The 23,530-nt window shown below is 31.1% G+C and overlaps 1 protein-coding gene and 1 long non-coding RNA gene across 2 annotated transcripts; one reads left to right on the top strand and one right to left on the bottom strand.

Annotated features, from left to right (window-relative positions):
- The first annotated feature begins 11,800 nt into the window (after positions 1 to 11,800).
- Positions 11,801 to 12,733, top strand: LOC105159778 (uncharacterized). The gene has a single exon (XM_011076964.3). The coding sequence runs from the start codon at positions 11,863 to 11,865 to the stop codon at positions 12,511 to 12,513; it is 651 nt and encodes a 216-aa protein (XP_011075266.2). The 5' UTR covers positions 11,801 to 11,862; the 3' UTR covers positions 12,514 to 12,733.
- Positions 12,734 to 15,400: 2,667 nt separating this feature from the next.
- LOC148788231 (uncharacterized) lies at positions 15,401 to 18,935 on the bottom strand. The gene is made up of 2 exons (XR_016065083.1): positions 18,280 to 18,935; positions 15,401 to 16,334 (listed from the first exon to the last, which is right to left on the bottom strand). It is a non-coding gene; the product is annotated as an uncharacterized LOC148788231 (long non-coding RNA).
- Between the last annotated feature and the right edge of the window lie 4,595 nt (positions 18,936 to 23,530).

The following is a 23,530-nucleotide window of genomic DNA, read 5'->3' as shown; positions in this document are numbered from 1 at the left end:
ATTCTTTCACTCTCACTTGCCATGTTCTTGTCTTTCCTGTGTGGTCAGAAATCTCTAATCAGGCTTATACTTCAACCTTAATCCCTCGTCGTTGTCATTCGATGTAATAATTACTATGCTGCCAAACACTGAAAGCTATCAGCTGCTGCTATAAATTAAAACAATCCCTTCAACTTTTTCTATCTTTTGACATCCTCATAATTATCTGTAAAATCCGGTAAGAAATGACAAGAACTGAATCCAAGCTGATTCTTTGTAACATCCAACGGAAATGAAAACGAACAAACAGAGACAGCCCTACAGTTTATACGTTGCACGCGGATAGGTTAAAATTACCTAAGACTAATAACAACTTTTGTATAGAAATGTCCGATGCCTATCATTTTGCAACATGTGAGCAAACTTAGCAATAGATAATATTCTTGGTAATAAGATAACTTAAGTTCGTTGCATGAGCACACATACATCGACCAATCATGTTGCAGTAGGATGAGAGAACTAAGACCTAAAAGCTCTAACACTTTGTACGAACCAAAGCATCCGATGGCGACAAAGGAATCATGTAAGTGCTTTCGGCCTCTTTGGCTGGTCAAAAAGGTTTCAAGACCTTGTATTCTACTAGTTATAATTTATCAAGAATACGGCAAGGCGGCATGTTGATGTTCGTATTTGGAGATATCAGAGACTTGAAATCTTCGTTGTTTACGCATAAAGACAGAGAGACAGGTTTTAGCAGCTGTATCAGAAACAGAAGCTGGATTAACATAACATGTCTTAATCAATTAGGGATGACAGGCAAAGGTATCCAAGAACAACTCAAGGGCCCTCGAAAACAACCCTGTCATGGCCCTTTGAAATATTTCTTTCTACACAAATTTCACAAACTACTTCAGTTGTCATAATCCACTTTGCAAGAATGGATGTTTGGATTTCATGTCTGATGCACTTAAAATTCATTAAAAGGGTAATAATATATTTTGATAACCAGTCAAGAATTTGCTATTTTTTCATAATAATTTCTCATTAATATATTATAAATGGAGATGATCATCAACAAGTTGAAAACAGAAAAAAGAAAAAATGACATAATCAGAAGGCAAATATGAAATGAAAAGAAATTAAAAGAATGATTAATTAATTAGTTTCAAAACGCTACGGCTCGATTCTGTCTTTATAATAAAATTAAATCAATAAACATAGACAAATTAATTAATCATGCTTGTACATGAAATATTCAAGCTCATATTATAATAAAGATTCAAAATCACATCGATCGAAACTCCTTTTAAAAATGTACAGTTCCCAGTTGGTACATACCTACGTGTAATGGGATGGTATGGAAACATCAAATGTGGAAAAAAGAAAAAGACAAAAATATCCTTAATTAATTAATTATAAATTAACTAATGCCAAGAATATATATAATATGATGAAGTTTTATGAGACTGGGCAAAGAAATGGTGATTCATGAATAAGAAAAGACGTATTGTGAATTGCCAATTGATTTAGATATACAGTTTGGCTCTTAGATTTCTCAAAGGACAAATATTTTATACAGCCCTCAGCCTCAGATGAATGAAACAAACAGAAAAAGTGCTTATATCCCAAAATGGAAAAAGAATCGTGATGGATTCTTCACACGCTTCTTTTTATTTATTTTTTACTACTAATTAATAATAATTAGCCGACCATCGATGCATGGATGGATACAACCTAGGTAATTAATTTCATAATGTTTTTTTTTAGAAAAATAATAATTATATACTTTTTTATTTGGATTCAGATAGAGCTCGTAATTTTATACAATATAATAAAAGGGTAAAATCAAATGGTCATATGAGGCATATGTCTATATAAAAAAGCAAAATTACGACAAAAAAATCCTGTGAATATCGCTTCGATCAATAAATTTGTTGTGCTTATTGAAGTAAGTGCCATTGCTTTAGAGTTTTGGGACAAAAAAATTAGAGTGATTGAGTGTTGAAAGTTTAACATATGGTCTATGCATTCTTGTTTTTCTAACATTTATTTATATATATTGCAATCTTATTATGTGGTCGAGACTGATATAATTAAAAAAACATTCAAAAGAATTATAATAAAAGATATAGTGGAAATTAAAAAGGAGAGGAGAAATAAAGATGTGAGATGAATAAGGTTGGAATGATGCACTACATATATATATATATATATATATATCAGTCTCTTTCCCTACCCCATTACAAGATTCAAAAGTTCCATTTCTTTGTTGATTTGTCTGTAAGGGGGAATTCACACAACAGAATTAGATGCCTCATTTTGAAATCTCATCATATATATATACATATATATATATGTTGGCATTATATATATATATGTATATATATATATATGTTGAGGTAGATTCTTGTGCATTTTGGACAGAAAGAATAAAATTATGCAAGTAAAACTAGACCCGGAAGCTAAATAATGCATGCCACGTTGTCGATGGATCATTCATTCATTATTAATGGAAAATTTGTATTCAAATTAGATTTAGCCAAATAACATCAATCATAGAGTAAGTGTGATATACTTATCATGTAATTTATCACTTTTTTAAATAATACATCAATTATCACACGACAAATGTATTGCACTTAATATCATATATTAATTCAGCTCCAATCAAATTTAATTCGAATTAGAATGTCTCCCTAACAATAGAACCTCGAAATTGTGCCCACTATATGTGGATGAATCTTGATTATGATGTCTAAAAGAGTTTGGAAATAAATATTCTTTTTCTAGGGTTTCAGTGCCATTTCCAGGCTTCATGGAAGAATAATTCCACTCAAAGGATCTTCAGCAATTAGGAACATTAACTTTGTATATATTTCTCGGTTGTTGGAACGCGTTTTAAGAAATATTCTTGCTAAAATTGATTTAATAATTCATACCCTTTTTTTTTAATATATATGTACAATTTTAAATGTAATATCTTCATTTGCATTGCCGTCATACGTACAATAAATTATATATATATATATATATATTTTTTATAGAACACTTTATATATAACAATTGAATGTGCGTATGCAAAGTTAGAGCTACGGTATAAAACAAATAATAGAAGTACCCTTAAAAATGATAATCTTAGAGATACAACTTATCAAATTTTAACCAACATACGTAAAATTGATTCATCGATGATCAATACTACATCATTCTCATGTGATCAAGACTAAATATGATTGATGAGTACTCAAATATCACATCTGCAAAAAGGACCGAAATACCCCTCATTAAGGGCATTACCGTTATTCCGCGGTCAGGATCCGCGTATATTGTAACAGGCGGGTCGCATGGGACCCGACCCGGATCGCGTACACCGACCGAAAACCCGGATAAGCACCACCGTTCGATCAGAACGCGCACCGACGAGATAAGGCCACGTGGCCCAGTACTTACCGTACAACTGTGTATTATAAATAGACCCCGACACGCCATAAATGAGGTAACTGATACGTATTAATTGAGACCGAACTCCTAGATCGAACCTATTTCATTCGACCAACCTAACTTGAGCGTCGGAGGGTCATTGTCGGGGACGTGCCCGACGAGCTCACAGTTCGTGTTTTCATTCTCAGGGAACCCAAAATCTGGTCTTGGACGAATTGGCGCTTCGAGTGGAGATCGAATCACGAGATCGCATATTTCGACCCGAATCAATGATCTATAAACAAACAAATAAAAAAAAAAAGAAGGTGTTCTCTCGTCGTGTCATATATCATCGAATAAGAATATAATATATATAATAACATAAAATAAATTTATTATTATATTTATTTAATATATGGTTTGAATTTGTATATATAGTGAGTTATGAAAGTATTATGTCTCAACCCACTAGTAAAGAATCTGGGCCCAGACTAGAATAATTAGGCACAGTGAAGAGAGTGATATATACTAGTACAGGGAATCAAGTACGAACACCTTCATTTTAATTTAAGACATAATCCTATTTACACTTCTAATTTATAGTTTGTTTATATAAATTATTTTTATTTTTTTAAATAATTATATATATACCATCATAAATATTAACATTATTTACATTAATTATTCATATTTTTTAAAAAAATTACATATACAACATAAACATCATTACACCAACTATTCTGTTTTTTAGCTGTCAAGATTGGTTTCTATAATTGTGCGGCAAAATACGGATAGTTTTTATTTTATTGGTCAGGTGTGTAAATGTAACTATTCCTTAATTTAATTATGCTTATGTACTCAATTTGCAAGTAATTAACACCTTCAAAAGTTATTCTTTGTTTTTGAGGACTTTGGAGTTTGGACCACCTGATCCCATACCATTATTATATTTAAATATAAATAAATAAAGATACTCTCCGTATGAGTACCTAATTTTATAATATTAAAATAAAGAAAGGTACCTTACAACGATCTCTTTTGAGATTTAGCATAATTAAAAATATTCCTTTTTTATTTGAAAAATTATCAATATCTCCTTTTTTTAACGCCGTCTAATAATTAACCCAATCCGTTAGATTTTCATTCATTTTTATGGTGAATTAACCAAAATGCCCTTTGGATTAAAAATTATAATTTTATTTATTTTTAAAAGTAAATAATTTTTTTATGGACTAAGTGGATAATTTTTTTATAATTTTTAAAATTTTTTCATCCATCAAGTTCGATCTTTTATAAGCTTTTAATTTTAAAAAAATACAGTACGGGAAAAATTGACAATTTCATATCTCCATCCAAGAATTATATAATTTCATCAAATATATTTATGATTTTTCAAAAACAATAAAGGAATATTCGTAATTATGTCAAATCTCATAAGGTCATTATTCATCGTTAGTATTTGTACTGGAGATTTGGGCTTTAATTTACTTGGGCCTAGACTTTGACCATTCAACTCCAGGCCTCATGGGTTCCTTTTCATGGGCTTCAACGATATAATAGGCTTGAACTATGGGCTTTGGGCAATCGGGCCTTATTGTGTTTTAGAAACAACGTAAATTGATCTTTTAATTACTTAGAGATAATAATAATAATAAGACTCAATTACATTTACGAGCCTATATTAGGGATTAGCAAAACAAGGATTTTAAATATATGGATAGCAAAAATTACCATGAAATTAATTTTTTTTGTAATTGTAGGATTTCGGTCATCAAAATTTTAAAAGTAGAGCATTTTTTCAAATTTTTTGGTGACTTAGCATTTTTTTTATTTATTATGGCCAAGTATGCCCTTACATGGAAAAAAATAAAATATATAAAATTAATTTGAAAGTTTATATTATGTGTATAATTATACAAATAAAATTATTATAAATTAAAATAAAAAATTAAAAACCAACCCCCCTCCCTAACACCCCCGGCCACCACCTACCCAATCCCTTCCCCTGTTCCGCCCTTGATACCATCGTGGTGGTCCCCTCACAGAGGAGGGCGATGGTATCGCTGGTCTCAACGAGGGGGTGACGGCACCATCGACACTAGGAGGCAGGGCATGGTGGTGGGGGTAGGGGCAGGGGCACCATTGACACCATCGATATATTTTAAAATGCGTAAAATTATTCATATATATTTAGGACGTCGTGCCACGACAGTTAGCATATAATATGAATAAAATTTTATTTTTGCAATTTGATATTTTCTCCATATGATCAGTTATGCGGCAGTTGAGAAATAAAAAAATATCCAATCAATAAAAAATATTTTTCTCTACATCATTGCTTATATGGTAGGTTTTTTCCACTTAAACGGTTAGTTAATAGTTGATTTTTTAAAAAAAAAAAATTCAATCAATAAATGTCCTAAAATAAAATTCTTAACTTTTATACATGTAAGCAAATTCCGACCACTTTTAAAAAATCTATCGCCAGGGTCCTATAATTTCCACAAAAAAAATAATAATAATAATTTGGGAGTACTTTTTGCTACCTCTATATTTAAAGTCCTTGTGTTGTCACCCCCCTAATATACAGTACAATAAATACAATTAAGTTTAATAATAATAAGGAATAATTACATGTTGGCTTCTTGAAATTTAGTGTGATTACATGTAAGATTTTAAATTTAAAAATTATATTTAGTACCCTTTATTTTTGTCATCCAATAAATAGATCCATTTTTTAATAAAATTCATGGCATTTGTGGACATCAGCAACAAAATCAAATGAAAATTCGCATTAATTTATTACATATTTATTACAGGTCAAATAAATTTTTTTTAAACCAAAACGTTCTTATATATCTTCTAATACTAATGCATATAAAAAGATACATTTTCACTTTTATAAAGATAGTTTCGTAAAATTAGTTGCTACATAAAGATGTTAAGAAAATGACCAACTCTTGATGCTCAAAGTGTATCACAAAACACACCATAACATGCTATAAATTAGTTTGGGCATGAAGTTGATGTTACATCACCATTTTATTCTCTATATCTTTCTTGCATGAACACTTAATACAGCTACATATATACCTGAAAAGTGCATTACAATGTTACCCATAAGGTGAAGATGCATGCATGCACATACATCATCATTTCAAATTTTCAATCATCATTATCTCAAGCAAGATATGCTTGAGATTACCCATTCCATGTGCCAATCATTGACGATATCAAGTCATTTAGGTTTCCAATCATTGTCTTGATTTCCCTCTATGGTACCATTAAACGCATCAAAAGGGGAATTTATGTATGTATGCATGTATCTATATATACATATAAACATACATAATACAGGAATTTAATGTCAATATCACCTATATTAAAAGAATTCAAAATCTATCAATATACTATAAAACGTAAAATTATCCAAACAAATTCAAATGATCTGTTTATAATTGGAGATTTTGAGGGAAAATTGTATTTTCAGTCCCATATATTAATTATGAATGTTTTAATTTAATCTCATTTGTTATAATTTTCTGTACATAGGAATTAATAAATTTCATATTAAATTTCACTAGTTTATGCAATTTCTGTACACCCAAATGAAGATCAAAAAGGATTGCAGGGAATATATAATATATAGATCAAAAGGGAAAGTTGATGTGTGTGTGTGTGTATATATATTCCAAATCTTCCATTGAGATTGAGTTCAACTTTTAGTACACAAATAAAGACTTCCATTTACTGTTTACTACTTCACCTTTCCTCCCTTTATTTTCTCGTCTAGATTCTCTTCCTCTACTAACTTTCATTTGAATTTTTTCAGTTTTATTATACTAATATTTTTAATTTTTTATTTAAATTAAGATCCCCCTTGTTTTTTTCTATAGATCATTATTCCTTTCACACACTTATATTTAATTGATTAAATTTAATTTAATTCGACTCTTAATTCTCGATATTATGATAATTTTTTCTTTGGTTGAATATCAGTTAACTAATTAAGTGCATTCTTGTATTAATTATATTCAATGAGAAAAGAAATCGAGGGTACATGCATGACACATTTCTTTTTCGAATAAATGTATCGAATTATAATATCCTCTCATAATTATATTTAATTAGTATATTAATTATTAATTTTAAATATTTATATTTAATTAACAATTACTATTAAAGTAAAATAATAACTCACTTGTTGGTAGCATTTGAACCTATGACTATAGTCATGAGGTCTTAATTTCGTCAACTTATAAAGTATGTCAAACAATTGGCGAATACATGATGAATTTTATTCAATATATCTGATTCGGGTTGAGGTCCTTGGCAACCTAGAGCTACTCTGACAATGACTTGACTATGGCCTGGTGAGAATCTGGAGTATGGGTTCGGATGAGAATCTCGAGTTAGATCAGTATTAATGGTTGGTCCACACACTTAACGTTTGGTTGTTGGGGTGTCCCTCAACTAAAACTTTCTGTTACTTAAGTAGTTAGTATTGAGGTCAAGATTATAGGAGTCGCAGAGTGCAATCTAATAACAATAAATAGATACCTCGTTAAGTGTATTAAGTGGTATCTATAGAAGGCGAATTGCTAAAATTGTGCGGAGCCACGTGTTGTGTTTAACGATTGACTATCTGGGTTGGGTGTGATCCGACCCACTAAAAAAAACGCAGAACCTTAGAGTGTTTATGATTTTTCTCACTTTTTATGGGCAAATATATCTTTTAGGGTCATTTCATTGTATTTTCTCTATCAATATCAATTATAAATACATATAATAATTTATTATTAACTAAAAATCCTATCAAAATAAATAAATAACTACTATTAAAACAACTAAAGAATACCTAAATCCAAGTTAATTAACTTTAACTACCATAAAAAAATAATTAATTAATTAGAGAGTTTGTGAAATTAAGTGCAATAAATTGAAGGGGCTACATATATATATATATATATTGGATCAGGAGGGAGAATCTGGTTGATAGTTGTTGGAAGGATGAATCCAAAGGTGTGTCAGCTTGGATTGTGTTCTACGGCGTTTAATCTATTTGTATTAATTAAACAAAAACCCCACCTCCTTAATTACTTTATTATTAATAATCCTGCACACTTAATAATCTTTTAATCGAAGTTTCCAACAAATCTTACTCATCTTTGCTTCTACATCAAACTTAAGCCAAGAAAGAGCTACATTTCTTATTGGTATTAGAGCCCTCCTTTTTAAACATAATCACAACTCCTTACATTTTTTTTCTTTAGAGAAATTTGCTTATCATTTAAAACAAAAGATCCACTAAATCAAAATCACATTTAATTACAGCATCGTTAACAGTTATATATTCATATGCATTTGACTAAGAAGGAAATGAAATCTAGATAAAAATACAATACTGATAGGGGAAAATTACACTAAAATAGGGAAATGATTTAAATCCCCTCAAAGAAATGAGATAATATCTTAATGCATTCAAGAATTGTATGTTTTTTTATCAGTTCAGATCTCACCCGACCCGTCTGACCCGATGATTTACTTGGATAGTCATTGATCTAGCACTCATTCGACGAATGTCCTACTGTCACGTGGCCCGTACAAATTCTAACATATAGAGAGAGGCATATAAATACTTGGAGTGTCCATTTGACATATATGCATTTATTACTAATAAATCACGTTGTGAGATCCTTACAACCTCAAACTCTAATTGACTTAAGTTTCGGAGGGTTTTAGTTGAGGGTCACCTCAAATAACTTAACGATTTCTCTGTGCAGGCCAACTATCACCAGTCCAGTTTGAGATGCTCGTTCAGATCACGCTCCGAATCAGCTTTATGTAAATGTTGAGGATCTCAACCTAAATCATATATAAAAAAAAAAGAGAGAAATTACAGTCAAAACATAATATTTGAACTGTCGTATCAAATGAAACTTATGTTAAGAAAAAATAAGATTACATAAATATTAATTTTAGAAAGAAAAGAAAATAAGGTAGAAAATTACAAGGGGGGGGGGGTATGTATATATGATGTGGGAGCACAGTCAATTAATTGCGGAAAACATGGAGATAGAAAAATTACAAGTTAGGTAAGGTATATTAAATGAATATGTGAATATGCAGAAAGCGTATAATAAATGAATAATATGATTATAGGGGCATCGGCATCACTCATTTAATTATAAGTTGGACTGATGTCTCTGAAACTTTGTTATTGATTGTCCATCATCTCTTTAATTTATCATTAAATCTGTTTGAATCAGATCCATAAACATTAAAGGTTCAATATAGCTTATGTAAAATTTAATCAGATCCATAAATAATCAACATATACTCGAATTTGGATTGAAGCTGTGTTGGGTCAAGAGGAAGGATTTTTCCCGGTCATAATCTTTAACTGTTGTCTGGTTACAACAGTGAGTGGATCTGTTTCCAATTTTAGTCCCACACTCAAGTCAATTCGCACATTTAGTCCCATATGTGGATTTTTTTTTTCTATTAGGACCAAAGGGGGGATTCCGTTAAAAACTTAACGCCAGCCTCAATTTTTTAACGGAATCTCTCCTTTGGTCCTAAAATCGAAAAAAAATCCACATATGGGACTAAATGTACGAATTAGCTTGAGTGTAGAACTAAAATTAGAAATAGATCCACTTATGAGATCGAAAATGTAATTTACCCTTAAAACAATCCACACACACACTCAAAGACACTGCAACTAAATTATATTAAATGTAATAGAAAAACAAAACAAAATTGTACATTGGTTTTGTAAGAAATAGCAGCGAAGAATCGGGCTTGTTTATCTCATCGAGTTTCCCACACATTGCCCTTCTTCCCTAAACCCCAGCCGCAAGACGTGGAGTTGGGGGACTAATTTTTATTTTTATTTTTATTATTATTATTATTGTTATTCATTTTCTTACCATTATTTTTTATTACATTTAAAAATAAAAAATCTGGCATGGACCACCTTTTTTTTTTTTCTCCTTTCTTTTTTGGCCTTTACCAACCTTTGTGTTTTCGCCTTTCGTCTCAATTACTCACAATTCCCACAAAGTTGAAAGTTACATTATACCGCTCCTATATTACAAATTAAGTCTGGTAGAATTAAATCAATCATGCAGCAAGTATAATATAATTATTATTTGATTTCTCATTTTCTTGAACTGTATATATATTTTACCTTTTATATAATTGGCTTAGGTCTGATCGTATTCAATTTGAATAGAATTTTCCCTAATATATGGGAGATTTAAGGATCACTTGATCTGTTTCACTCGTCACTCGTGGTCTATTACTCACCAATATTCAATCATATACAAACTAATATTCTTCACCATCAATCACACTTGAATGTTGGAGCAATAAATTTCGCTTAATTTTGCAGTCGATGAATGTCATTTAATTCTTAGTTCATCGTACAAATGTAGGGGATATTTGTCCATCTAAAATTACTCATATAAGTCCCGAGTCAAATATAAACGCTATAAATTTTAAGAATTGTGATCGTATTGTAATAAATGTTTTCTATTGAAATTTGATTCAAGTAGCTAGTTTAATTTGTAACGCAATTTGAACCAAATCATGGTTTCATTTTTCAGCATATATTTTGTAAAGTTTGGAAATTGAAATAGTTAAATTATTCTTCCAAATAGGAAAAAGAAAATGCTACAGTTATATTCCCTTCAAGTAAAGTTGTTTTATATGGATGGAGCAAATTAACTTTAGTAGAAACAACTTTCACTATGGAGTAATACTAAATTATATATATACATTATCACGGTTTGATTTCAAAATTAATTACTAGTCTCTTTTTTAGGTTTACATGCATTTTTGGGTCTCCTAATTCATTTGGCAGTTTCGTTCTTTGACAGTATTTTGGTTCTATATTTTTAATTTTTTTTTTGAACTTTAGTTTTTTTTTAATTTGAGTTTACCCTTCTCAAGATAAAAATGCATGTGCAACTCATGCGATCTTTCAAAATTGGAATTATTGTTTCTATTCGTTCATTTTTGCTAGCACTTTTGTTCTTTAACTTTCTATGATAGTCTACATAACTTAAATTTTTGCGATTTCAATCTTTTTTTCTTTTTCCACATAGTCTAGCATTTTCGTCGGTGGAGATGAACTCTTGCAAAAGAAATTAATTGAAATCGCAAAATTTAAAAAGATAGTAGGACCAAAATACTATTTTAAAAAGTTAGAGAATGAAAATACCAAATAATTTTATTTATGGGACCAAAAATATATTTAAGGCCCTTTTTTTTATAATTAAAGAGAGAGAGAGAGGGGGGGGGGAGCAAAGGTTGAAGAATTTGCAAAGTTGTTGGCACTTTTATTTAAATCACCTACTAAGTAGTAACAATTTGGAAAGCAAGATCCTCTATAAAAAACCCCATCCCAACAAATTAAAACACATTCTACCCCACCCCCACAAGAAGAAGAAGAAGAACATGGCTGGCCCCTCATCCCTCAAACCTCTCAACTCAGCCATTCATCTCTTCTCCTTCAAATCCTCTTCATCTTCTTTAACCACCACCACCACCTCCACCTCCACCTCCACCTCCACCTCCACCTCCACCTCCAACATCAAACTCAAAACCCTACTCCAAACCTTCATGTTCTCACACATGTACCGCATTGCCCGCGCCCTCACCAGAGCAAAATCAGTTCTAATCCACCTCCTCAAACATATACACACCCTCATCATTCACTTGCTCCAATTCCCATTCCCGTTACTCACAAGAAACAAGCAGCACCATATTGATAAGAAGAAGCTCTTCTTCGGCTCCTTCAGGCTCCACTACAACTGGTGCTCATCATCCCATCATTCCAGCTCCTCATCCCATCTTTACTACAATTCCTCTGTCATTAATCCAACATCCTTGGACGTCGTCTGCGATGGAATGAAGGAGTACTGTTCTACAACTCATGAGCTCTCCAGGTACCTGCAGTGGCTTGAGGAAAAGGGTGGTGATGAAGATTGGAGCAATGAGATCGACAGGCTTGCTGATTTGTTCATTGCAAATTGCCATGAGAAGTTCAGGTTGGAGAAGCAGGAGTCTTATAGAATGTTTCAAGAAATGATGGCTAGAAGTGTATGACACTTGAGATTCAGGGTGCTCCACTTTTATTATTTTTCTTTTTTTTTTTTTTGGGTGTGTCATATATATTGACTGGAGTAGGGCTCTTTTTTTGAATATTTTTGTTTAGGTTTCTTCTTAATTTATTGGGGGGTTTTGGGGTAGAGAGAGATGATGGGATTTGTGCAAATTCTGCTTTTAATGATAATGTTTAAAAGTACACATGTTAACTTGCAGTTCATCTTGGTGTTGGTAATGAAGAATCCGGATTTTGAGGCCCTATAGCTAGCTCTAAATATATATAGATTAGATAGATAGATAGATTTCTTCCAATTTAATTCTTTGTTGGACAACATAGATAATATAATTTAGGTGTTATAAAAATACAGATTATTTGCATGCATATATGAATCGAATGCGAAAATATTAATAATTTTAGACCATTTAATGATCATGTACGTATTTATATATAGTATTTGAAATTTATTATATACAAGAAAAAGCGGTTAGTTTGGTACATATCTTTTGTACCAAAAACTGAGACATTGGACAGAGTTTCTTTATTCCATTCCAATGACTCAACTTTGATAAAGAAGGTGCAGTTCTGTAGCCCATGTTGCTAACTTCTATACGCCCTTATCATAAGAGTTGGGAGCTACCTTTTCCATGATAAAGATATATCCACAATTTATAGGGTTATCAATTTCAGTAATTAACCCCTTCTAATTGTTGATTAAAGTGTGTGTCAAATTACAAGATTACCCTTCAATCCGTCCCTCGATGATTTTGTTAAAACCCCAACCTTTATAAAAGAAATTACATTTTCAAAAATCAACCTCTTAGAAGCTCTAAATTGACAAACAATGGAGTTACGATGTGTGAATAATTCTTATCCTTAATTACTCATTACTTTAGTCAACTAATTCATATAATTATAACTTTTCAAATATGTATATATCTTAGTTTAAGAATTAGTAAAATTGATGGATTTAAATAAGAGTTGTTGTATGTGTATAGGTAGGTAGGTATAGTATGGGTGGACTCAGTCACTTGTGTATTCTCAGACACACTTCATTGGAAGATTTGGTGATCTTACAGTTCATGCAGTGGGGACTCAGTCTGCCGGTCCCCCCCCCCCCCCCAACCCCCCTTGGCTTCTACTGTGCGTGTGGATTGGAAATTTGTCTCTCTGAGTTAAATGCTGTGTCTACTACATTGTTGAATGCCAAGTAAATTGATGCATGCACGAGGGGTCTAGGAAAAAAATATATATATAATATATATATATAACTCTTCAAGATAAGATGTAATAATTACTTGTTGGAAAATTTTTTCTTCCAATTCAGTTTGATCATAATAATTAGTTTATTTTTTCTGAACTATATACCAATTTTACATTGCAATTGTATTGCATTTGTCATATAATTGATTCAGATATGGTCAAACCCAATTTAAATTAGAATTTTTCTTACTTGTTCAATACTCCCTCCCTCCACTCTATATCTAAAGGTCCAATAAAAGTTGGAATTTTTATTTAAAAAAATGTGTTTTTACATTTTTTTTCTTTTAAAAATAGTAAATGATAGTATGTTGAGAAAATAAATATATTTATCAAAAAAAGTGAGATGTTTACCTAGGAAAACAATTGACATCTACATTTGCAAGTTCAAACACACGTACAAGACAATTCATGTTGATAACAGAATTGGGCCTAAGGCCGGGCTGGTAGTACCACTCTGCTTAGCCATTCAATAACATATCACCCTTTAAATTGGGCTCATGCCAAGAGACATCAAGTCTATGCATTTTGATCATTTGGTGTCATCTGAGGTCCAAAAAATGTTTAATTATGATTCCCCAGCTCTCTAATTTTAAGTTAAATATTTTTATTACTAATAATGTCTAGTGGCATGCAGTATGAGCATAAGAAAGTGATAAATTTTATGAAGAGCACACAAAATGAGCAACGTGATTAATTGAATGGGAAAATAAATAGTTGTCTATTTAAGAAAAAAAAAGCATCCGATTCTGCGACAAATTTCCAAATTTCTTTTTGCAGCTATCCCATAGTTTTGAAGATATATGCTCAACCCTTTTGCCCATAAAGGCTGTCTTGTATACCTAGAAGATAAGGAATACAATCCAACCAAGATACTTAATAAAATATCTTTATGATTTCCATTGTCCATGAACAAATCATATGCTAGCTAGCTTTTCTCCTTTTCCCTCACATGTAGCAGTTAGCTATGAGATCCATAAATCCAATAATCAATAGCTACTCTTTGGAATAAGACAAAGGGGTGAAAGCCATCCATTGCACCAAACTCAATAATTAAATTGCAAGTAGATCTCAGTAGTGGAGGTCTCTTGGCAAATGTAAGTAGCAATTATATGTCTAGTTTTTCCTTAATTTCCTCACTTATTTTTACTGTGCCCTGTTCTTGAGTAAATCTTGTGTTTCTCATACTACATCTACTTAAAAAATAACTATGTGATTAGATTAATTAAGAACTAACCCAAGCTAGCTTGCGTCGTTATGTACTAAAGAATAGGTAAAAGCTTAAATGATTGTGAGAGGTTCAGCAATTTATTGTCACTTTAAACTAAAGCAATTAAATCAAAACTGGAAAAGAGCCAAATTAATACTCCCTGAAAGTTAGTAGAAAACATCACTTGGACAAAATGCTTATAAAAATGAAATTAATCAATTCTATATATACATATGTGCTTTTTTAATCTGCATCTAGCCATAAATAAATAAAGGTGCAATATCAACCAAAATATATTAAAATTCTGCATGCCTGCTTAATCAATTACATATACTACACTATTTTGGTAATTAATTAATTCACCTCATCGGCACTCCCATCAATCATACAAACTACATAAAAATTCAAACAAAAACATAAACACAGGAAAATGAAGTATAATTAACGAACCATATCATACATATCACAAAAGGGAGAAAAACAAATTAAAATATATTTCAAGAAACAAAAAATCCAACATCCCAGGAGTAAATAGATTCTTTACTCTGTAGGAAATGAATCATTCTGATCAGTTGTGAGTAGGATTGGGAACACTGGGTGGCCGCCTCCTCAGGCTTTGCTCCACAGCTTTCTTGGGCTGGTTCTTGGCTCCCTTGCTCATCAACTTCTGTGAGTTCTGGTGCACCAGTGCAGCAGCTGATGATGATAAGGACAACAACAGTTTTCTTGGCCATAATTTGTCAATAGAAATTATTTCATCGTCACCAGGCCGGAGATAGCATGAAGAAGAGAAAAGAAGGGAAAATACAAGCAAAGTCATCAAGAATACTGGAGGTAGGGTTTTGTGCTTGATCTTCATCCGTATATACTTTCAACAATATTGAGTGAGATGGTTCAAGAGATGGTGTAGTGAGATTTAGAAGCTGGTGCAGATTTAGAAATGACTGAAAGAGTTGGGGCAGTTATATGGGCAGTATTGATGCATCCATTTTTGTCTGCTACACGTGCTTGGGCATGATACATAATATGCAAAAGTATATATACGTGTATATACATACAGATATATATATGTGCATGTGTGTGTGCGTTGAGTCCAATACTTGATTTTCATGAGATAAAAAAAACAGCCTTTTTTTATTCATTTCAAAGACTAATCATATGTAGCCATGTGTATATTTTCTACTTAATAGATTTTAGACAAGTATATTGGAAAATATATTTTTAACAACATATGCGACAGAAAAATAATTGTAAGAATGTAGGCAACATCAATCCACCAGTATTTTTGTAAAATAAAATTTGGACACTTTTTTTTTCCTTTGCACATCCTTTCCACTACTAGCTTATAAGGTCCTGCATAGAAGCAAAAAATATTCAAGATTAATAGGTCCTTTTACTTATATGTTTCAAGATCTTTATTATTAGGCGAGCTACAGTAATACACTATTCTTGGCACATGACAACAATGAACCATAAAAGGACAATTAGTTGATCAGAGAGCTTCTTAACTATGGAAAAATAGATACATATTAATTTAATTCATTCCATCGTTGAAATAGGTTGGAATTCAGAAACCACAGGGTCATGTGATGGGATTTGACTATTACAGCTCCCTGAGTCTTCGAAATTCTAACCAAAGCTGAGATTAATTTTTATATGCACAAGTTGAGATTGGAATATGAGCATGTTGATCCAATCCAAAAATCTATTTATTTTTTCTGATCCTTAACTATTGCATAGAAGAGCAAACTACTCCCAGTGACCTTTTTCTTTGGTCTCATAAATTGAACTTAAGTCAAGAGCATAAGTGTGAAATATTTGACTGCTCTAAAATTTGTTACTTAATTAATGCTTCGCTGAACATAATGCACAGTTCCAAGAACAATTTGGCGATATCTCTTGCATAAGGGTTTAATTACACACAAACCTCCTTGAAATAGCGTACTTATACATTCTCCTTCTAACTTTAGAAATTAGACCTAAACTTTCTCCAATTATGCTCTTTTTTGTAAACTCAGAAGCAAGTGATGAAATTCCCATTTGAAGATATATAAATAAAGGGTGAATAGCAATTTACCCATGTGATACTGAAAATGAGCATATTATCCCCAATGAAAAAAATATAGTAATTTTACCCCCTATACTTTTTAAAAATAAAGTAATTTACCTCCTTATACAAGAAGGTCAAAAAATATAAAGAGGTAAATTATTATATTTTAAAAAATATAGGGAGGTAAATCGCTATTTGTTTTTTCATAAAGGGGTAATTTGCTTATTTGTGATATCACAAGGGAATTGCTTGCATTTCCCTATAAATAAATGTATGAATATTTTCTGACTAGATTGGCGATGAGGGTTCTTTCAAATTGAATTTTTTGCAAGGAATGCTCAATTAAAGCAGCAATTTCTTAGTTAAGAATTTTTATTCTAAAAGATTGAGTAGATTTGAACATGGAATTCAGTAGCAACTTGTGAAGCTTTGTATATTAATAGATCCGAGTCACTGAGAAACGACGAAAAGTACTTTAGTTGCTGCATGTGGCTTTCCCCACGAAAGTGGATTAATCACATTACTGCATTTGAACTGTTTAGAGATTTGTTAATCCATTTTGCAAGCAATTCTATTCATGATCGATCTTTATTTACCTAGATGTTGTCGTTTCTTTCAGTTTCAGCCGAGAAAAATGCAAATAACTCCCTTGTGATATCATAAATGAGCAAATTATCTCTTTATAAAAAAACAAATAGCAATTTACCTCCCTATATTTTTTAAAATACAGCAATTTATCTTCCTATATTTTTTAAAATGAGTCAATTTAACTCACTATATAAGAAGTTAAAATGCTTCATTTTCAAAAATATAAAAGAATAAATTATTATATTTTTTTTTTATGGAGAATATTATATCAATATTATAGGGATAAATTGGTATGCACCCAGTTTCAGCCATCCTTGTGGCAATCACGTTGCTTGAAAATGAACTTTAGTCCAAAAACTTGGCCCACAATCTTGCAAAATGGGCTGCGATTTCTAATTGGTTGGTCCAAATGCTTTCTTTGAGAGGATGATCCGCCTACACTGTAATCCTATTTGTTCCATTTATGCATATTAACATTTCAACTTAAAAAGAAAAAGGCTTCTCAATCCCTAAAATGTTTATATTAGCTTGATTTGTTCGCTTATCAATAAGCAGATGAATAATCTAGAAAAACAGTAATTCAGCCTTACGAGTTCAAACCAAAACTGAAATCAAAATGACCAATTTTATATGTTCTTTAAATGAAAGTTGGAAATATACCTGCTGACGATCCGACGAGAGAAGAATGCGATGGGCGGAGAGATTTTCGAAGTGCCATCTGCAAAGAGTAACAACGTCGTCAAGGACTGACTGCCGATGTTCCGCTAATGATTAAGGGGCTCTTGATCGGCTACGGAGTGAATGCCCAATCCTAGTCTTGAAACTGATGCTGAAAGGGTTCCGCTAATCATTTGGATGGTAGGAGAAATTGAGTGAAGGCCCAAAATCAAAAGAAGTGCTGAGATTTAGAGATAATTCTTCGAATTCTGCGAAGTTGAAATCCCTGATTGAAAGGGGAAGTTCAGATTGGTTCAATGAGATTTAAGCTCCCATCAATGGCTTCCGCCCATCCGTAAAATTGATTTGGCTCATAGTATGGATGAGAGATATACAGCGAACGACGATAGGAGCGGAATTCCGCCGAAGAACGGGCCTGCGGAGAGCTAATCAAAGAGCACAGTATTAAATTTCTTCGAAATTCAAATTTGTTGAACTTTTCCTACTTAGCTCCAAAAATGTTGGCGGCAATTCAAAAAGTTTTTGCACTAAACCAGACTTTGTTGGTAAATTAGGTTTCTGTTTCAATCAATGATTTGAAAACTGAGTTTTAGGAGTTAGGCCCAGCGGGACAATGGGTTTGGAAAATCAGACCACTGTTGTACAAGATCTGACAAAAGATGAAAAGATGGCCCGTTGTGCGATGAAACTCAGGCCCATGATTATGAAATATAGTTAACTTCGTTTTCTTTTTCTCTCGTGATACAGTTCATTATATAATTCAATATATTTAAAATTAAAATTGATTACAATAATAAGTTAATTTCAAATCAAATAATAAATTTAATAAAATAAAGGATTACAAAAATATATGTGAAACTCAAAATTGAAAAATAAAAAAATAAAACACTATTATCTATATTAATATAAAAAGAGATATACAATTTTCATTCACAGACGATGGTATGTGACGCCACTATATCAAAAAAAATTGTCATGTCGATGATACCCTTAAGTTCTTGTTTTTTATTTATTTATTTTTTAATATGATGTATTTATTTATATATTTTATTCTTATTTATAAGGGTTTAATACACCTATATCCCATTTAAAAATGTAATATTACATTTCTCTTAAAAATTATTTGAAATTACACTTACACCCCCTCCAAAAATTATCACTTTATTCCTGATTCCTTTATATTAGGATTTAGGCTGAAAATGTTGGCGTAAGTAAACAAATAATACATAATTTTTTTCAATTTTGTCAATCTTTAATATATTTTTATACTTAAGTAGATATAAGTGTAATATATATTTATATATAAAGTAAAGTTGACATCATTACATCTTTTTCTTCATAAGTACAAATTATTACATGAAAATATTTAATAAAGGATAAAATTGAAAATTTAGACAATTTTTTTATTCGCTAACATCAATATTATTCGTTCAAATTCTAATAAAATGAAGTCAGGTGTAAACAACAAATTTTCGGAAGGGGAGTAAGTGTAATTCCAAAAAAAAAGAAGGAAAATTATAATTTTATATTTTTAGATAGGGTCTAATTAATATAATTTATAATTTACACTATATTTTAAAGGAATTAAATACAATTTACCTCATGTTAATGAAAAAGTGCCAAAAAAATATGTGAAAAAAACAAAGTGCAAATCTGTGAAAAAACAAAGTGCAATTTACCCATTTTTACACTTTTTCATTAACATGGGGGGTAAATTATATTTAACCCTATTTTAAAGTATAAAATATTTTTTCGTGCTTTTGTTTGCTTTGTATGTATTCTAAACAAACACCACTTCAAGAATCTAGGGGGTGTAGGCATTGAAGTTATGGCGAGGGATCATGTAGGATGGATATTTGATTGGCGCACTGCTACTGTACTTGGCGTCACAGATCCTGAGCACGACGAGACAATTGCAGTTCGAACGGCTGTCCAATTTGCAAACCAAATGGGCTGGCGTAGTTGTGTTGTCGAATGTAGTTGTCTACAAGTGATCCAGAAAATGTGCGCTATCAAAAAGGGTTCATCATCTATTCAGATCTATTATTTCTGATATTCGTATTTTTACTCTCATGTCAAGCGCTCTGCAAATAGAGCGGCTCACTGTTTAGCTCAAGCAGCTTTGTCATTGCAAGACCAGCACATTCCCCCTGCCTCATCTTGTGATATTCGTAGGGTGGATACCCATATAACTTGTTGTGCAAAAGTTACATTATCTAAAGTTTATAAAATGTTTTGTGTGTATTGAAATTTAATATTGAATGAAACAAGAATAAACTATCTTTGTGTAACTTATATAACTTCATGAATATCTCATGGTTTATGTATATGACTATTTATTTCATAACATATATTTTATTATTTTCTTAATAGTAAAATTTAACAGCATATATAATAATATAACATTTGTGAAATATATTAAATTGGAATAGTTGGGTACAACCTTTGGTGAACCAAAATACGAATGAGTAGCTCAATACAAATAAAAATTGTGTAAGAAATGGACATGATTGTTCATTTTGAACCTAATATCTGTTAAAGGTTAAGGTTGAAGGGTATTGAATTTATCATTTTAGCTAAATAGTTATCGGACCAATTGCATGATTTTGATTGACATGAACATTTGTTGTACCATAATGAGAATGCTCCTTGGAATCACTCCTTCAAAAAGTAATATTACTAGAAATATAGCATAATATTACTAGAAATTACTCAAATTGAAAATGGAATGATTTCAAATTATTTGAAATATAAAATTGTCCAAACACAATATATATATATATATATACATATACTATTTTTTATAAATTTATAAAATATTGCAAAGTGTTTATTTTTATTTTTTTAAGAAAGTTAGTTTACAAGATAATATATATATATATATGTATGTATATAGTAAAAGCATAAGATTAGAAAAGGGTAAATTGAATAATACCCCTGTATTTTAGTGAAATAGCACAAAATCCCCCTATTAATTTTATAAAAAAAAAAACCCATGTTATCTAAAATACAGCAAAAAAATATTAACCGAGAGTGCTTCAAATGCGCTTATATGCGAGTATGCTTCATTTTTTTACTTCTTTTAAATTTGCAATGTCCATTTTACCCTTTTTAATTGACATACAAGAGAAAATAATTTTTAATACAAATATATTTTAATAAATAATAAATTATTATTATTATGTAGTTTAATGTATATTTCATAAATTATATTTATTTATGAAAAATACTTATCCAATATCAAAGTACAAAAAAATTATATAAAATTTTAAAAATGGAAAAATTAAATTAGAAATTTACTTTTCAAATTAAAATATTCATATAAATAAAAATAAATTAGAATAATTAAATATGATTAACTAAATTAAATTATTATTTAATTTACATATGTGTTAATAGATTATTTTAATTATATAATATATTAATTAAATATAAAAATACCAAAATATATATAACAAATTTTAAATCATATTACCTACTATAACTAATATTTACATTAAAATTATCATTGTGGATATTTAAAATAAAAATTTAATACATTTTTTTTATTATTTTTAAATTTAAAAAATTAATTATTTTGCTTGATTTTCAATATTTTTTAAATGCGTAACCCTTTTTTTTTCTTTCCTTCCTCTTGCCACCGACGACCACTATTGGAGTCATCAGCGCCTGGAAGATGGTCGTCGCCCATGAATCTGGGTGACGATAGTTGCCCAGGCAGAAATTAGTGAGCTTTGTCGTCCAGGTCAAGGGCGACATTGAGTTTGCCCATTTCTTGCTTGAGCGACCACCATCGCCCAGGCAAAAATGGGCGACCACCATTGCCCATTGGGGTGGCTGGTGTCACGCAGTGCAACGCGGCTGTCTCCCCAGATGCGGAGATGTCGGTGCCTAGGGGTGGGCATTCGGACCAGATTTTCGGGTTTCGATCCAATCCGATCAAATTCAAATTATACGGATCACGTTATTTTGGTAAATAATTAGAATCGGGTTTATCCGAATCCGATTAAAATATATTGGATCGAGTGTCAGGTTTTTTATTCTACCCGCACACCCGATCAGGTACCCGATTAAAATAAAAAAACAAATAAACGGATTCTTTCTGCTTCAGTCACGCTTGATTCCTTCGTCTCCCTCAAGGCCTCAACTCTCCCGCCTAGCTTTTTCATCTTTTACTTTCCCTCATTTTTACCGTATGAGAGAATATTTTCTTTTACCATCATCTTCATTCTCCATCATCTCTGGCGGTCGGATTCTCTTGAGACTACGCTGCTGTCATTTTCTTGAAGACTCGTAAAGTCGTCTCTCTTTGTCGCTCTTTTTCTATTTCTCTATCTAAACTCTCTCTCTCTATATATATGTGTGTGTTTTTGAATGATACTTAAGACTAATCTGCTGATAGCACATATTTTTGAAGAAAATGACCAGATTTTTAATGGGCTGATAAGAGCAAACAATTTGGTGAAACAGAAAAAGGGAAGAAAATTAGACCCTTTTGTTGTTCAACTATGTGTAATTATTCTTGATTTCTTCTCTCTCATATCAACTTTAAAAAATAATGAGAAATACTTTTTTGGGCAACCTAACTAGAGATTCGAGAAGTGTTGGTCGTTCTTTTTCTTGAATTAAATCACTTCATTGCTATTTAAAAGAATGCACTAATTGTAAACTCAATATTGTGGGTTTATGTGATTTTATGCACTTGGATATAAGGTACCTTAATATTGTGGGTTTTTTTAATCTCTAATTAGATTTGATTTAATAATGCTAATTGGGAATCTGGTGATTATATTTAATAATCAAATTTGTAATTACCATTATTAAATTTGAGATATGCAAATACACATAAAATAATTGTCAATGATATGGACTTTTATAATTTTGTTTAAATAACTACATCCATTTAATTATGCTTTAATATTGTGGGTTTTTCTTGTTCTCTAATTATAATATATTTATCTTTCATTTTAGTTTCAAATGTCAAAATACGATGGAATTGGAAGTCACTTTGAATCTCAGTCTAACTTGTCACCGGATGCCCAAACCATAAATATGGATGGATTGGAAAATCAGGTTAGTGGTGATCGTCTTGAGAATGTTGAGCATTATTTTAAAGATAATATTGATAAGGAGTTGGGGTATGAGGAGGAAGATATTTTAGGTAATTCTAAAAAAAGAAAAAAGATGATAGTGACTTCTAGATCAACGTGATGGGATCATTCCATTAAATTTC

This window comes from Sesamum indicum, linkage group LG4 (assembly GCF_026168435.1).
Source record: "Sesamum indicum cultivar Baizhima isolate 11 linkage group LG4, ASM2616843v1, whole genome shotgun sequence".
Taxonomy (NCBI): domain Eukaryota; kingdom Viridiplantae; phylum Streptophyta; class Magnoliopsida; order Lamiales; family Pedaliaceae; genus Sesamum; species Sesamum indicum.
This window is presented reverse-complemented; position numbering and strand designations above follow the sequence as displayed.